Source organism: Sinocyclocheilus anshuiensis, unplaced genomic scaffold (genome assembly GCF_001515605.1).
Source record: "Sinocyclocheilus anshuiensis isolate Anshui unplaced genomic scaffold, SAMN03320099.WGS_v1.1 scaffold393, whole genome shotgun sequence".
Lineage (NCBI taxonomy): Eukaryota > Metazoa > Chordata > Actinopteri > Cypriniformes > Cyprinidae > Sinocyclocheilus > Sinocyclocheilus anshuiensis.
Genome location: NW_015536501.1, coordinates 1,018,954 through 1,037,336, shown reverse-complemented (window position 1 = coordinate 1,037,336; position 18,383 = coordinate 1,018,954). Strand labels below are relative to the sequence as shown.

The window sequence follows — 18,383 nt, the reverse complement described above, 5'->3', positions numbered from 1 at the left end:
TCTTTGGTGACTTCGAAATCCATCTGGAGAAGCATTACACTGCAGACTTCCACTCCTAGCTTCATTCGATCTCAAATGGCTTACCACCACAAGCACTAACAAATCAGGCAACCAGCTTGACTTAATTTACACATGCAATTGTATCACAGACAACATTTGGTAAAACTTCTAGACATCTCTGCTCATTTCTTTATTACATTTAACCTACATATTACTACCTGTGTGCCACCAATTCCTCTACCAGTTACTTTTAGGCAAAACCTACACTCCCTTTCACCCTGCCATCTTTCCTCTGTAGTGTCATCCTCTCTTCCCTCACCCACCCATTTCTCATCTCTGGATGTAAATACAGCAACTGACACTTTATGATCCACTTTAACTTCTTGTCAAGACAATATCTGTCTAGACAGGCCAGTGCATACTACCCCTTCTAACCTAAAAAGTTGCCCCATGTATCATCATCTTTACTGTATTTTTGCTGAGCAGTCTTTTGGGTGGCTCACCAATGTACTAGATTTCTCAAATACAAAAAAATTAAGTAGGCTTGACCAAAATTTTGTGGGGAGAAGAATTTATTGAAGAGGGTAGTGTAGCAGTTCTTCAATAGCGATGTTAGCATGTTCAAACAATTTTACCCTTGTATGAATCCTAGCTTCTCCCAAAGTTCTGTCTGTGGGATATTATTTTATACCTGAAGACAAAAGGGCTAGAAACCAAACTGTTAGGACCTTCCCGCTGGAGATCCTGCAATCTACAAGACGTTCCTGAGAAATTATGTTCCTTTGTTATTCTAATGGCATGGACCATTTGGTTCACACCTTTATAGACTCAGTTACATTATTTCTTTTACAGAATGACCAACTGAACTTTAACCAATCAGGTTTCAGCAGCGGCCATTCAAATGAGACTGCTTTGCTGTCGGTCACTTTAGACCCTTGTCATTTCTAGGCTGGACTATTGCAATGCTCTTCTAGCTGGACTTCCATCAAGCACAATCAAACCTCTACAAATGATTCAGAATGCAGTGGCACGACTGGTCTTTCATGAGCCCAAAAGGGCCCACTTCACTCCTCTCTTTATCTCCCTGCACTGGCTACCTGTTGCAGCTCGAATCAAGTTCAAGACATTGATGTTTGTGTACAGAACAGCCACAGGCTCAGCACCCTCCTACTTCCTCCTCACTCTTACGAATCTACATCCCCTCCAGAAGCCTGAGAACTGTAAGCAAGCGATGCCTCGTGGTAACATCACAGAGAGGCATTTTCGTTCACCTTTCCTGGCTGGTGAAATGATCTTCCCACAATCGCAGTAATTAACTGAACACCCGACACATTATCTGACAGCAACACTAATTCTGTCAGGACCACAATCGTCAAAGATGATTGAAAATTAGCATACAGTAAATAGAATACAGGTAAACAGAACAGAACCAACATAAATGTATTGCAGATATTGTTAAAGTTCAATAATTTTATGTACACATTTTAGAATTAGTCTGATTCAAAGGAGAATCAGAAGGCTGAATCCTGACTGACAGAGGAGGAGCTGGGGATGGAGGAGGGTAATTAGCTATTGAGCAATGCGAAAACTGCTGATAATACTGAGGGACCTTATATGTGAATGCTTAGATAGGTGTCGTATTCCCATAGGTAGATGGGGATCAGCTGAGAGTCAGCTGATGCGAGCTTGACTAACGTGACCTGCCACGCTACGCTTGATTTTAATCCCATACCCAACCCATTTGACATAAAAACTGGGACCCGAACCGCACCTGCATTAAATCTACATGAGGTAGACAAAACTCGTTTATTAAAACTTTTATTCAAATTGTGAATAGATTAAATACAGAAAGCAAGCAAAGAGCTTTCTTTGCTTCCTTTAATATAATCACTACAGCTGTCAATCAGTGGCAGCACGATTGGCTACATTGCTCAGCGTGTACTGGACTGAGTCGAAACTGTCTTGGTTATTGGACCCACAACCCGCCTGTGCTTGTCACCGTCCGGCCCGCACCCGCACCACACCCTACACATATATATTATTCCACCCGTTACATCAAATATTAGCGATTCACCTGCGTGTACCCGCCCGCATGCAGGACTCCAGCTTCCCCACTGTGGACAACATAATAGACATCCCTGCCCCCAGAGAGTGATTGTAAATTAAGTTTACATGAAATGTGTTTGAAATTTCATTCTGCATCTTCTGAGATTTCATTGTAATCCTTCTCATGAAGTCACTGAATTAACCATTAACTGTTCACCTGATTGCGTTGCTGTCTGCGTGTGAGGTTGGAGCATTGTTGAGAGAGAACAAGAATGTATTGGAAACACACTACCACCTACCCGACTCTGCCTGAGAGGTAAGGAAAAATACACTTACCTGAGATTATTTTTTTATATATATCTTTGAAACATATGATAGTATTCTTGAAAACAATCTTTGAATTTATTATTTAATAAAATATTAGTTAATAAAAAATTTATAGCCATAATATGGACTTTTGTAAATGCTGTGATACTGTGATACTCAGATACTGTTATTTACTCCTCACATTGCTGATTTCACCATTAACTCTTCACCTGAACAGTTTATGTTTTTGTATATGATATCATTGTAATCCTTGACCATCAAAACATAGGGGTAGACATTACCTTTTCTGTGTTATCATGTTTGGTTTAGGAGCTATGACACAAAATACATAATTTGGTTATGGCGGAAAGTAAAATGGTCGCCATGGAAACCACAAGGTGTTTTTCCGATGGCTCCATTTCTGAAAATTTTTAGGGCCGCAAACTATACAAGTGTACCAAGTTTCATGCTTTTATGAAAAAGTGAACATTATTTTCACATATCACCTGGACTATCATGGGTTGCCGTCATTGGACGGTCACATTATGTAGATGACGCTGCTAAAAGGATAAACGGAAGATAGTTCACTTCTAACCTCGAGATCCTTTCATACACTTAAAAACAGAAGTGTAACTTTAAAGGGTTAGTTCACCCAAAAATGAAAAATTCTCTCATTAATTACTCACCCTCATGTCGTTCCAAACCTGTAAGACCTTCATTCATCTTCAGAACACAAATTAAGATATTTTTGATGAATTCCGAGAGCTCTCTGACCCTCCTATATACAGTAAGGATCCTAACACGATCAAGGCTCAGAAACGTAGCAAGGACATCGTTAAAATAATCCATGTGACATCAGTGGTTCAACCGTAATTCTACGAAGCTACGAGAATACTTTTTGTGCGCAAAAAACAAAAACAAAAATAAAGACTATTTAACAATTCGTCTCCTCCGTGTCACCCTATAGCGCCATTTTGGAGAGTATCACATACGTAAACAACGTATGCAACGTATATACGCGGATACGTTGTTTACGTTCAGATCAAAGCGTAAACAACGTATCCGCATACATATGTTGCATACGTTGTTTACATATGTGATACTCTCCAAAATTAACTATCCCTTTAAGTTAAGTTGCATGGAAATTTAAAATATGGTAAAAATGCTACTACACTGTAGGGCTGTCAAAATGGCTGAAAAACTAAATTATATTTATATAATTTATATAATTATATTCGAACTTAAAATGCATAATTTCAGTTAGGGTGAAGAAAATCTTTTGGCTTCTCTCCTGAGGCCACAAGAGGGCGCATCGAGCAAAATATTACTAATGCACGTTTATTCAAAGCATAAGATAACATGACTATCTGTGAAAAAATTGCATAATGTTTAAAATAATGTTTATAAACCAATTATAATTAATTAAATTGCTTAAACAACTATAAACAAAACAGAATCATGTATGTATTCATAGTTTAATACAAAGGGCCAAAAGCCAATCACACAGAGTACATTTTTCATTTAAAAACACAGTTGCAGTGGGATGGGGAAAAACCCCGCCATAAAGTCTCCAGATATGTTTTTTCAAAGTTAAACTTGCATTAATTTTAGATGGCTTTCTAAACATGCAGCTCTTTTGTGCGAGACGCGAGTGAAACGGTGATAGATGTCCCTCTAGAAAGTGCGTGAAATATGTGTTCTGTGTGAAAGGCTTGGTTTCAGTTTTGATGAACAAACATCTTGTAAACAAGATCTTCTCTGCAATGATGTTCTCTTTTCCCGCAATATTTGTAATTAACAACACAGCAGCAACTGGATAGGCTAACAAAAACATTATAGTGCAATGACACTTACATCGTCATCGCATCTCGTGCGCCACTGATAAGGCTGCCTCCTTAACGCACACCTAAAATGTAACGTTTTTGCATTCGAATGTAGATTTTTATTTTAAATTCAACGAATATTCAAAATTCAAAAAAATTTTGACAGCCCTACTACACTGTAAAAATGATTTAGGCAACATTTAATCCATAGTTCACGAGTTTGTGTGCCCATATAATCTTAACGTAAGTGTTAAACAGATTTGGCTTGCTGTCTGCTATAGAGGGGCTCAGAGAGGATATTCTACTCAAGCTCTGATTGCCCCCCTATAACAAGCAAAATTGTACAAAAGGCGGAGGAGGGATGCTGAAAGAACTAACAACAGGAAGAGGTAAGATGCTGGATTTATACCTTGGTATTAATTGGAAGATTAGATGGGCGTACTCCTCCCGAAATTACTTTTAATAACTTCACTTTACTTGTTTATGTAAATAGCATAGGCTACTGTGCGTAGTAAGCAAATTGTGGGATATTGCACTCAAGTACTCAAATGAAATAACATACTACAATTACTAAAATGTGAAATATGCTGTGCAATAAAATTAGGCTACATACTGTTTGAGGTTCTTTTGTTGAATAAGTAATTTCTAAACAAATATATAAAAAAGTGTGTCCAAAAAATCACATACTGTTTGAGTAGGTAATACATGTATTTTAACTTACTATTGTGACTGTTTAAAAGTATGCTCTATATAGTATGAATATGGATAGTATGAATGAAATTCGGATGTACTACATCCACCATGTTGTTACTGTCACGTGACCTACTGTCACAGCGTCAATTGTATCGCTTCACTGCCATTCTTAAATCCTTTCCCATGGCCTCATGGGATAGTATCCAGTGTGTCTATCGAATGCGCACTTCAGAATCTTGGTGGAAGTAATAGGTCATCCAGGTACTTTTCGCCTACTATTTTTCAAATACTATGCATCCTGACATACTATGCTTTTGGCATTCTGTTTTTTGCATACTATGTAGTGGGGAAGTATTCGGTTTTGGATGCAGCGTACGTTCTATATAATATGAATGCGTGATGTACATACATCCATCATGTAGTCATTGTCATGTGACCAGTGTCAGTTGCGTCGATTCAATTAAATTCACAGTTTCTCTTCTGTGGCCTCATGGGAAAGTGTCCATCAGATGTGCACTTCAGAATCTTGGAAACAGTAAGTCCACTCCCAGCAGGTACAGGACGTCAATATAACGTCAGGGTGACGTTGGACAGACGTCGCATTTTGGTTGGGAATGAAAATCGAGTTGACGTCAGTATTTGTCGCCAATTTGACGTTGACTTAACGTTGGATTTTGGTTACACAACCTAAAAACAACAAATATCAACATCAGCTGATATCGGTATTGGACATCAAATTAACAGTGACATTAGACGTTGACTTGACATTGAATTTTGGCCTATTAATTTGGATATACTACTTGCCTTACATACTGTTTTTCACATACTATATAGTAGGGAAGTATGCAATTTCAGACGCAGCGTTAGTGTGTGACATACTATATCCCACAATGCAGTGCTCTCGACTTGACCTTCCATTTCCATTGACCTTTCTGAGTCACCATTTTATTGGGCCACGAATGTTATGACATTTATACAAAAAATACCCCAAAATAATGAAAATAACAAGCTAATTGCTGGATTAATCACATATGATGAGGTCATGTGACAAATGTAGTGTGGTCATGTGATAATGTAGAATGCTACTATTAAAAACATTTAGGGTGGAATAATGCATACTGTTTTGCTTACTATTTTAAAACAGTAGGCAGTATACAGTATATACTGTGCAGTATGTAGCAAGCTATAGCTCCATTGTCATTCCAACACATTCACAAATGAATACTATGCAATCTGCATTTTAATTACCTGAATAATTGACACTAATATAAGAAAAATATTGAAAATATATTGCTGCATTGTCACTTGCAGTAGAAGATTTAAAAACTGGGGACTATAAGACACTGTATGAACTAATATGGAGAGAGAGTAAATTATATAGACTTTTCACAATATTATCACACACATAAAGCAGATTATTTAATAAAATACTGTAGTTGTATGTTAGATATCTGACATTTAAGGCAACATAGAAATAATAAAGTGAGAGCATAATCTTGCTTTATGGCACCTATGTTTGCATTCTTCCCAAAGGCTCTTCATTTCTCATTCTTAAAAACAAATGACCCCTTGTGGACACAGGAAGAAAGCGCAAATACAGAATATTGAGAGTTCGGACACCTTTATTGCAAACCATATGTGAAAGGACTTAGGCCGTTTAATAAAAGCACAAAAAAATAAATGAAACCTATAAGTCATGAAACAACAACCACCTTTCCAAATTATAGAACTGCAATACAAATAGAAAACCATCATTCATCAAGGGGACGTCAAGGTCAAAAAAAGACATTTTATACTAAATTGATCTAAAATGGCAGTCAAAAGTTTGGACCACGTTGTTATTCATCAAAAAAAATAAACTTAAAATACTTTTCATTTATTAAAACAAAACAAATTAGAGTTAATTGGAAAAGTTTTATTTTAAAATGCCTAAATTAGAAATAATGGAATTAAAAAGCTACATTTTGAAATTACTAAAATTGAAAAATGAATTAAAGCTAAATTATAGAAATATAAAAAATTATAATAAAGATGACAAAAGCACAGAAAGAAATGACTACACTACTACAAAATTACCTAATTAAATTTAGAATGAAAAGTGACAACATTAAAATAAAAGCCAATTCAAAATTATCTTCTACTATAATAGTAGATCAACAATACTAAAATAACACTGGCTTGGACAAACTTTATTATCACTATTTTCCACATTGAAACTATTAAATAACCATTGTTCAAATTAAAATATTATGTTTGTAAAGAAATGTATACACATGATGGCACAATATATGTTTGTCTTCAAAACTAAATTCAAGCATAAAAATGAAAATAAGGTCATGTCATGTCATAACTCATGTGAGACAAATTCAGTCAATCGTGTCCAGACTTTTAACCAGAATTTAATGAACCTGAATTAAAACACAAGTCAAAGTCAGAGTAAGCATGTTTATTAGGTGTAACCAGACCAAATGCCAAAAGTACACTCCAATAATTTAAGTAAACTGTATTTTAGGAATTGTTCAAATGTTGTGTCCCACACCAGGAGGACAGGTTGCATCTCCTGTATTTCTTTGCAAAAAGACAAACACGAATGAGGTCACAACGTCTCTGGAATTCTGGGATGCGACGCTGCGATGGAGGCAGCAGGATCAGTGAGGAAGCTCATGAGGCACTAGCTTGTAATGAGAGCCACATGAGGGACAGCGCTGGGCTTCACCCTCATGGAGCCAGAACCAAACCACAGCGGTGTTGTCCTCCTCACCTGGACAGACACACATACATACGCACTTAATATAACCTCTAACAAAATGAACTATAGGCACGTTTCCATTACCCTTCAAATTTCGCAAATTGAAATTGCGAATTGAAAATACGCCTAATGGAAATGCGTCAATTTCGCAAAAACAAAATACGCCTAATGGAAACGCGTCAATTTCGCAAAAACTCCCATATATCGCAAAAAAGTTTTTACGCTTGCATGAGGTGGTTTTTCAGGCAATGCAAAAAAGGAATAATTCACAAAACTGCAATGGAAACGGCTTCTTCGCGTTTACAGGTCACATGGCGTATGTAAAAGTCATATGATCATTCTTCAATGTACTATAACCTCCAAGAAACACTTCATAAGTGGCCGCGCTCCAGTATAAGGGGCTTTCCATACTATTAATGCTTAGACTATTTACACTACACAAGTCTGCGGTGCAGTGTGGCTCTGATACGATCACTGAAGCTGATTGCACTCAATCCCCTACCATTAATGCTTAGACAATTTACACTGCACAGGTCTGCGGTGCAGTGTGGCTCTGATACGGTCATTGAAGCTGATTACGACCACTCAATGCTTTTGTTTATGTTTTTATACAGTCTATGGTTTATTCTATCGACATTTATAAAATATCGCCAAAGTTTTGCGCAAATCTGTAATGGAAACGCGCCTTATGACATCAAGTTCCTAGAATCAAGAGTTTTAACTTACAGACACAGCCAACGATTCTTTTGTTGGTGATGGACGGTACAAGATGGGGGTCCGACTTTGACCCTGCATACTCCTTGGGCTTCAGCATGTTGAAAGGATCCTGGGAGATGGAAGAACATGAGATCAGTCAGTCAATTTAGAGTCTGTTTCGAATGTCCTTTAAAGGACTAGAATCCCTGTAACACAAGGTCATGGGTACGATTCCCAGGCAAATCATGATTTAACGCAACGTATATCCTGGAATTCATTTGAAATGACCTTGAAAGCATTAGAAACCCTGTTTTTGGCAATGCCAAGGTATTGGGTGCGATTGCCAGGGAAAAGAATGACCTAATAAAATGTATGCACTGGAATTCGTTTGAAATGTCTATTTAAGAACCAATGTAGAGCATGTCGTTAGCAAAAACAAGGTCATGGGTTTAATTCCCAGAGAGATCATGACTTAATAATATGCATTTCCGGGAATTTATTTGAAATGTCCTTTACAGGACAAAAATTCCTGTAGACCATGTCACTGGCAACAGCAAGGTCATGGGTTCGATTCCCAGGGAAAGCATCACCTAGTAAAATGTATACCCTGAACACAATGTAAGTTGCTTCGGATAAAAGCATCTCCAAAATGCATAAATATCAAGGAGTAGTTCACCAAAAAATGAAAATTGTGTCATTGAATCATTCCAAACCTGTATTTTTTGTGGAACGCACACAAAAATTAACCTTTATGCAGCTCATTTCCATAACAGGAAAATAAATTAATTTTATTTTTACATTTTTGTTATGTTCAAGATTCATGTATGCATGTTAATATCAAATATGGCACCCATTAAGTTTGACATTAATGACATTTGGTCAAGATGGCTTTCTGCAAGTGAGAACGATCATGTTATTTCAGAATGACATTGACTTTAAACTTAACATGAGGCCATCAAAATGCACCATATTTCAAAGTCTAATTGAAAACTTATGTCTTCTATGGCAGGGGTGGCGAACTCCGGTCCTGGAGAGCCACAGCCCTTCAGAGTTCAGCTCCAACCCTAATTACAACTCACCTGCATTTTCTATACAAATATTGTATTTTTGAGGCCTTTTCAACTGTTATAGCGCCACCTATGGTCCGATCTCCATGAAACTATTCATGCTTGCTAAGAGTCATCTGACACATATATTCACCAAGTTTCATAAAGTTCGGAGTTTTTGTTTAGGTTTTATAGGTTTTGGGGTATATTTGACCACGCCCTTTTCTAAATGACCTTGTTAAAGGTAACCAAAGAACAAAATTAAAATTTTTTTTGATAATAATTGATCTAGAGCAAGGGTGGCGAACTCTGGTCCTGGAGAGCCGCAGCCCTGCAGAGTTCAGCTCCAACCCTAATTAAAACTCACCTGCCTGCAGCTTCCTAATAACCCTTCAGACCTTGATTAGCTTGTTCAGGTGTGTTTGATTAGGGTTGAAGCAAAACTCTGCAGGGCTGTGGCTCTCCAGGACCGACGTTCGCCACCCCTGTTCTATGGAGTCCTAGACACATGACCTTTTAAGTCGTATGGAAATAAAAAACAATTTTTTTTCAAAAATCACTTTTTGAGAGTTCATTTAACAGCATGCAAGTTTGGATAAATAAACAATGACAGAGTTTCATTTTAGAGTGAATTTGTCCTTATTTGATGAAAGCATAAACATTTAGTTTGACAGCTTTCTGACAGATCATAATACATACTGTGCCTGTTTTCATAGCATTCATAATCTTCTTCTCGAGTCCAGTTGCCTGCTCCTCATCAGTGGGAATACCTGCGTGAAAAATTACAATTAAAAGACTTTATCAATTCTCATTCCGGCCAGCAATTCAGTCTATTTCTGTATTTGTACACTAGCCTATATGCTAATAGTCAACATAACGCATTTGTATTTTCTTTTTAAAACCAAACCAATATATCTCAGCAATCCACATTAAACCTCTAAAACAACACAATCTCGTAAAATGTCCCAGGAGAAATTATATTTAAACACGTTTTCCTATTTAGACTTCCTATGCGGTAAGCGCATCGACCTCCGTCCTTGGCACGCGTTCAAACTGCCTCTTAGATGATGCTGCAGCGCGTTTCGATTATTAAAAACACCCCGTGATAAAAGACTGACCTCCCGCCGCCATCCCTCTGCTCAGCGCGACCGCTGGAGAGGCCCTGCGGGTCACAGCGGCCCGGACGGCGCTTCTCAGCAGTAACCTTGCGACCATGTCTTCTTCTTCCCCAAAAACTGCCAGAATCGGGTTGATGACGTCGAAGAGGCGTTTATGTATCCATTTTGTCGCGTGAGTTAGACGTCAGCAACCTATGTATTCCATACCCTGTCTGTTGTGAAGTGAACGACGACGGATAGTGAACAGAAAAAGCTTTAGTTACAAAAACGTTCCATTCTAATTGTTATTTTAGCCACAATTATTGTTCCAGATGTAAAATTCTAAAACAATAATTTGAGATCTCCTTAAAACAAGATCTTTAATTAGTTCTGTTTGTTCAGTTTTTATGTCAGTTAGTGGATTAAGTCAAATTATGAGTTTTGTTGTGACAACAAAAGAGATGACCATGATTACTTTTTTTTTTTTTTTTTGACATTTCATGGTTTTGGTAAGTATTTTGGGTTACACTTTATTTTAAGGTGTCCTTGTTATTGTGTAATTATACATGTAAGTACTGAGTAAATATTAATGAACTACATGTACTTACTATATGGTTAGGGTTAGCATTAGGGTTTGGCGTAGGATTACTTGCATGTAATTTTGCATAATTAATTGTTGTTATAATAGTAAATACATGTAACGTGTAACAAGGACACCTTAAAATAAAGTGTTACCTATTTTGTACAAACTACCTTGTAAATACCATACATTCATATGGAAATCATTCAGTACTCCTACTTTTTAATAACTAATTTTACTCAAAACGGTAGTTACCATGGTAAATGTGTGTGAGGAAAGTAATTAATACGTTTTGGGTGAGAATGCATGTGTTTTCAGGATTGGAAGTGTAGGAATATGGGAATATTTTCATTTATTACAATGCCGGAGTTTATTTTCTGTGCTTTGTTTGACTGGCATATTTGAATCAACATGAAAAGAACATAAAACTTTTATTGAACATTATTTGGATAAAGTAAGAAAGCAGATTTTCCAAGCACCCAGTAACATCATCAAAGCACACTAATGAACCACAATCATTTTGTCAATGATATTGCATCTGACTGGTTACTGAAGACTTAAAGAAGCTCAACATAATTAGCAGGAAACATTCCGTAGTGACCGTCAGGACTGTAACCTCTCCACCAGCCCTCATCTATAATCTCGATCCCTGTGATAATATCATCCGGGTTAAAGGTGATCTCTGTGTCATCTGCTAAATGGGAAACAAAGAAGAAAATACAATGCATGAATTGATGTTTTTATTACCACATCTTCACTGTCTACTCAATTAGATAATATTTAGATTAATTCAACTTTTAAATATTTATACATGATTAATTTATGATAAAAATGAAATATCGTAGATAATACATTAGAATTAAACCACTCACAAGCTTGGTAGTCATATATTGCTCTTGCGCAGATGTTCTGGTTTTCGCCTGTCTCCTCTTCTTCACCAGCATGGGTTTGGAAAACCTACAAATAATACAATAATGGTATTTATGTGACACCAAAATCTACAGTACATAATATTTTATACCCTATTACCTAATACTATACCTATTACTACAGAAAAATATGCCCAAATAAGGTTTGGATGACATGACAAGGTACCAACCTGGTTAACGTTCTCATAGAGACTTTCATGTGAGGGGACGTCCGTGTAGATGTCGTTTACATCATAACTTTGCTGCTTCCCAGCATCAGGGCTCGATCCCTCCTCATCTGAATCTGCACACAGTAAATAAGATTTCAAGCATAATTATAACACTGACTGACGTTAATAAGCATTATAGAGAGAAAGCATACTATCCCATTCATCTTCAGAACCCTCGGCTTGTTCAGATACAAATGGATCATCAGAGAAGGGGTCTGAAAGACAGAAATAAAGCAGCTTATTACTTAACTGATATATAACGTCAAACCACAGAAACAAAAGGGATTGCTGCTTTTATTCACCTTCCTTTTCGACTGGGAAAGCAGTAGTTTCGCACACAGGAGAGACTGGAGCTGGTACATGTGAAACCGAGGCGGCTGCCGCAGGGCAAGCTGGAGGTAAGTGCTGAGACCTGCTTTCATTGGGAGGGTTTTCTGCACTGACTGCTTGCTGGGATAAAAATGGGCTTCTCAACTGACCTGAGGGAAAAGACATGAATTTCTGAATTTTGGGATAAAAGGCTTGGGACTGTGCGCATGTTTTATATATGAGGTTTGTTGGAAGTTGATGAATTGTTGGACAGGAGTGTTCTTTACCTGGTCGGATGGCTGAAGAAGTTGTTGCACTGTTGGCCAAACTTCTCTCCTTCTGCATGAACAGCTCCCTGGGATTGATGGAACGCTGAGAGATGATTGATGCTGCCTCCTGAAAAAGGTAGAATATGCTATTTTTTATGTCTTTTTATTTCTTTTATTTCTTACTTACTCTTCAACATACAATAGAGGAAAACACTAGGATTCCAGAAGTAAAATCCCATTTATTTTCTCCTTAAAGAACTTGGTTTTTAATGATAATGTGTAAATCCTCCAAGACATACCTGGCTTGAGTTTTGGGATAAAAGGCTTGGGACTGTGCGCATGTTTTATATATGAGGTTTGTTGGAAGTTGATGAATTGTTGGACAGGAGTGTTCTTTACCTGGTCGGATGGCTGAAGAAGTTGTTGCACTGTTGGCCAAACTTCTCTCCTTCTGCATGAACAGCTCCCTGGGATTGATGGAACGCTGAGAGATGATTGATGCTGCCTCCTGAAAAAGGTAGAATATGCTATTTTTTATGTCTTTTTATTTCTTTTATTTCTTACTTACTCTTCAACATACAATAGAGGAAAACACTAGGATTCCGGAAGTAAAATCCCATTTATTTTCTCCTTAAAGAACTTGGTTTTTAATGATAATGCGTAAATCCTCCAAGACATACCTGGCTTGAGCACCAATTGATTATATACACTACTGTTCAAAGTTTTTGTTTTTTTTTGTGAAAGAAATGAATACTTTAATTCTGCAAGGATGCGAAAAATTCATCAAAAGTGACAGTAAAGACATTTATAATGATTTCTATTTTACATAAAAGCTGTTCTTTTTAACTTTCTATTCATCAAAGAATCCTGAAAAAAAGGTATCATGGTTTGAATGCACTACAAAAAAAAAACATGATTTGAATGTACTACAATAATATTTAGCAGCACAACTGTTTAAATGTTTCTTGAGCAGCAAATCAGCATACTAGAATGATTTAGAATTAATAAATTACATTTTAGAAATATTAAAATTCCATTATTTTAAATTGTAATAATATTTCAGAATATTACTGTTTTTGCCGTACTTTCATTATATATTATCAAATAAATACCTGATAAGCATAACCATTTTGCATAAAAACCTAAAATATATTGTTTTTAAACGTACAACCTGTCACAATAAGTCAATATTTTTACATTATACAATTGTTTTATATTTTATTACATAATTCACATTGCTTTGTGGAAAGTGTATTTCGTTTGATCATATAAAAATGGTCTCATATACTTTTTACTTTAACCCAGTGATTCATCTCTGAGGTTTTGTACATGACTTAGAATTCTAGCCTAAAGATTGTTTTTTAATCTCTATGAAGAAAAACAATGGGAAATATACTTTGAGATCCAAGGACACTGTCAGTGTGGGTGCTCACTGTTGTGCTGTATTTATTTTGACTCATCAAAAGTGAACTCACATTGGCCTTCTGCACAGACTCAGATCGCAGTATTCCTGCTTTGACAGGAGACTGGTGTTCCTTCTGCTCTTTCTCCTGAACAACAAATGAGGCAATCAAGAGTGACTAACATGATATATTAAATATGATTTTATAATTTTCATATGTATTGAAGGAAAGTCATAATTTTACCCATTTTCTCTGCTCCTGTTCTTTATTCTCTGCCTCTTGTTTCTTTTCAAACTGCCTGTGAGACACCAAGTAGGACGTTATTAAACAGACACATATGGCCAAAGCAACTTTACAACTATATACACTACCATTCAAAAGTTTGAGGACAGTAAGAGATTTTTTTAATGTTTTTGAAAGAGCTCTCTTATGCTCAGTAAGGCTGCATTTATTTGATCAAAAATATAGTAAAAATGGTAATATTGTGAAATATTATTACACTTTAAAATCCTTCTGCTCTTTCTCCTTAACAACAAATGAGGCAATCAAGAGTGACTAACATGATATATTAAATATGATTTTATAATTTTCATATGTATTGCAGGTAATAATTTTACCAATTTTTTTTGCTCCTGTTCTTTATTTCCTGCCTCTTGTTTCTTTTCAAACAGCCTGTGAGACAAGTAGGAAGTTATTTGTACTACATTTGGTATTTTTACCATTTCATTTAGCATTTTAAAGACCTAAATTCACTTTTTTTTTGACAGCCCTAATTTTAAATTGTAATAAATAATAATAATACAATTAAAAATGAACTATAGTTTTGAAAACAGGAGTAAACTACACTACTGTTTAAAAGTGTTGGGTCGATAAGATTTGTAATGTTTTCAAATTAAGTCTCTTTTGAACATTTGATCAAAAATATAGTAAAAATGGTAATATTGTGAAATATTATTACACTTTAAAATAACTGTTTTCTATTTCATTATAATTTTAAAATGTAGTTTATTCCTGTGACGCAAAGCTACATTTTCAGCATCATTACGCCAGTTTTCAGTGTCACATGATCTTTAAGAAATCATACTAATATGCTCAAGAAACATTGATTATTATCATCAATGTTGAAAACTTGTTGAAAACAATGTTGAAAATCATTTTTTGATGATTCACTGAAAGTTCAAAACAACAGCATTATTTGAAAAACAAACCTTTTGTAACATTAAAAAGGTCTTTGCTGTCACCTTTGATCAAATCAATGTGTCCTAGCTGATTAAGATTTGATCAAAAATATAGTAAAAATGGTAATATTGTGAAATATTATTACACTTTAAAATAACTGTTTTCTATTTCACTATAATTTTAAAATGTAGTTTATCATACTATCATACTAATATGCTCAAGAAACATTGATTATTATCATCAATGTTGAAAACTTGTTGAAAACAATGTTGAAAATCATTTTTTGATGATTCACTGAAAGTTCAAAACAACAGCATTATTTGAAAAACAAACCTTTTGTAACATTAAAAAGGTCTTTGCTGTCACCTTTGATCAAATCAATGTGTCCTAGCTGATTAAGAGTATAAATATATTTCTGGTCCCAAACTTTTGAATGGTAATGTATATACTGTTTTGATGATATGAATAGGACAGACACGAAATCACTCGCCTCTGTTGGTCGATCTCTTTCTCTTTCTCCCTCCGACTTCGTTCTCGTTCGTCTGCCTCTCGAGCATCCCATTCGCTCCGTTCTTTCTCCAGACGCTGCCTCTCCTCATTTGCCTTCCTGCGCTCCTCCTGCCGGCGAGTCTTTTCATCTTGCTGATAAAGGAGATGGAAGAGAACATGTCAAGACAACAAAGACCAGATGAGGAGATAAAAGCATTGTTTTGCCGTAGCGGTTCCTTACCTCAGCCTTAGCCCAGAAGTTGTCTCTGTCCGTACTTTGGATTTCATCTAAAGCACTGACCTTTTTATAAACAGCACCCTGAGGGAACAAAGACATTGGAATAGGAAGGCAAACATGCAGACATTCAAAGCCTCTATAAATATGAGGTATGGACATAATTCATCGCCTCACTCACCACACGTCCAGGAGGGTCACAATTATTGTTCTGCTTTGACTCTTTGTGGATGTTGTAGTTGATGCCCGAGCCCTTGGCCACCTTCTCCATGATGGCAGCAGGTTCGACATCATCATCTGATCGGGCGTTGATGGTCACATGGGCACCCTTTCATAAGATACACATTTAAAATAAGGAATTGGTTGTGAATGAAATTACTTGACCCTAATGTAACTACAAAATGAAAGCTGCATCTTACACTCACCCTCAGAAAATTGGCCATTGAATGAATGTGATTGGCACAAACACCCTTTCTAATGTCCTTGACTCCCTCGCCAGTCTGAAACCAAATAATAGTATAAAGATGATTTGTAAAATATAAGTTGAGAGAGGGATAGTTCCATATGACTCCAAGTAGTTTAATCCAAGTTTTGCAAAGAGATACCGTCGCTTTATAGGTTTTATATGATCAAAACCTATTTTTTTATGGTGCCTTTATGACCTTTTTGGATCTTTATTTTAGTTCCCTGGAATTTCAATCGAAGGGCAGAAACTATTCAGGTTTCTTTTAAATCTTAATTTGTGTTTTGAAGATTACCCAAAAGTCTGGAACATGAGGTTGACAGAATTTGTATTTTTTTCACTTTACATAATAAAGTAGGCTAGTTCTCATCAGTACATTTGGTTTTGGACATTTTTGTCAGTTCGTACCCAGTTGATGAGCACAAACTTGGGAACTCCAGAGCTGGGGTCCAACACTTTACAGAAGGCGTACATGATTTTGCCGCTGTTCAGTTCCTCCACCATTTCTTCAAGCCCACCATCTATGGCACACTCAGAGAAAACACACAAGCATTTGTAATTGTGAACTGCTGCTGACTCATCATTTTTGTCAGTTCGTACCCAGTTGATGAGCACAAACTTGGGAACTCCAGAGCTGGGGTCCAACACTTTACAGAAGGCGTACATGATTTTGCCGCTGTTCAGTTCCTCCACCATTTCTTCAAGCCCACCATCTATGGCACACTCAGAGAAAAGTAGGACAAAAAAAAGAAAGAAAGAATGACATCACTCTTTTGGCACTCTTACCTGCATTCTTTAAGGTCTTATTTGAAACAAATTCACTCACCTCCCTTCCCTGCAAACCGAATGTCATTACTGTTTCCTTCATAGGTGAACAACACCCTATAATCAACAAATACAGTTTATTTGTATGCAGGATCCTTCTGTTACAAAATGATTGAAGATAACCACTACAAATGACAACAAACATCTATAATGTGCAAAATCGTCCACAGATTACACATTACCCTTACCAAAAAGTAGTATACTTCAAGTTTATTTTATTAAGTATACTTAAGTCAAGTTCAAGTATATTTTTGTATACTTTCCTGTTTTTTAGTTTAAAAGAAGCATACTAATAGCACACTTGAATAAACTTCTTTTTCGTAAGGGTAAGTAACAAATAATTCCCTTTTGAGCACGAGTTATGTAATAGGCTATACCTAGATTTCTTGAGAAGCAATTTGCATGTTATGTTAAAGAGAAATAACTCAATTTGAAGCTACATTATATTAATTTATTACGTTAAAATGTAGCAGTCTTAGAAAATATAATTAATTCATCCATTTTCGATAGTAGACTATGTTGTAGTATGATGATTTATGTAGCTATCTTACCAGTTTGTGCCCGTTCTCCCGTTCACCACTTCATTATAAGCGTCTGTAAGCGCGGGTCCGTTTTTACTCAAGTTTACTGCCATAGTGGGTCATGAAACTTGCACAAACTTGTGGAGAACTTTTAATGGAGATATAATCATAACCCTGTCTTCCTCTTTCAGCGGACCGTCTTCTGCCGTTTAAAAAAAGCACCTGTCCCGTGAAATCTGGTTCAGCGAGTTTTGGGGGAATTGAAACGAGGAAGAGAGAGAACGTGCATTTTCCATGCAGTCAAATATCCCTTAAATATCTGTTAAGGAAACAAATATAGAACACATTATATGTTGTTAGACGAAATATATTACGGAGAAAATGTTTCTGTCATTCTACCGATCAATATATTAGCATTGGGAATCATTTCAGCGAATCGGTTTGTTCGGACAGTTTTCATTGAATCAGTTCAAATGATTCACCAATACTTTTTAGTCAAAAGTATTGCACGCGCGC

At 36.3% G+C, this 18,383-nt stretch overlaps 2 protein-coding genes across 4 annotated transcripts; both read right to left on the bottom strand.

Annotated features, from left to right (window-relative positions):
- Positions 1-7,299: 7,299 nt before the first annotated feature.
- Positions 7,300-10,627, bottom strand: cox5ba (cytochrome c oxidase subunit 5Ba). Its single transcript, XM_016488129.1, has 4 exons — positions 10,478-10,627; positions 10,059-10,129; positions 8,344-8,443; positions 7,300-7,629 (listed from the first exon to the last, which is right to left on the bottom strand). The coding sequence occupies exons 1-4, from the start codon at positions 10,572-10,574 to the stop codon at positions 7,517-7,519; spliced, it is 381 nt and encodes a 126-aa protein (XP_016343615.1). The 5' UTR covers positions 10,575-10,627; the 3' UTR covers positions 7,300-7,516.
- A 777-nt stretch (positions 10,628-11,404) lies between these two features.
- Positions 11,405-18,097, bottom strand: dbnla (drebrin-like a). Of its 3 annotated transcripts, none has more exons than XM_016488103.1 (15): positions 17,898-18,097; positions 17,348-17,403; positions 17,122-17,234; positions 16,484-16,558; positions 16,240-16,386; positions 16,065-16,142; positions 15,825-15,976; positions 14,399-14,453; positions 14,228-14,302; positions 13,152-13,260; positions 12,477-12,653; positions 12,327-12,389; positions 12,136-12,248; positions 11,909-11,993; positions 11,405-11,730 (listed from the first exon to the last, which is right to left on the bottom strand). In XM_016488103.1, exons 1-15 carry the CDS (start codon positions 17,978-17,980, stop codon positions 11,594-11,596), a joined length of 1,518 nt encoding a protein of 505 aa, XP_016343589.1. In that variant the 5' UTR covers positions 17,981-18,097; the 3' UTR covers positions 11,405-11,593. The 3 variants fall into 3 exon arrangements, with proteins under 3 accessions (XP_016343589.1, XP_016343598.1, XP_016343606.1); XM_016488112.1 differs by having other exon boundaries at positions 11,405-11,727; XM_016488120.1 differs by lacking the exons at positions 17,122-17,234; positions 17,348-17,403; positions 17,898-18,097 and adding an exon at positions 16,930-17,038.
- Between the last annotated feature and the right edge of the window lie 286 nt (positions 18,098-18,383).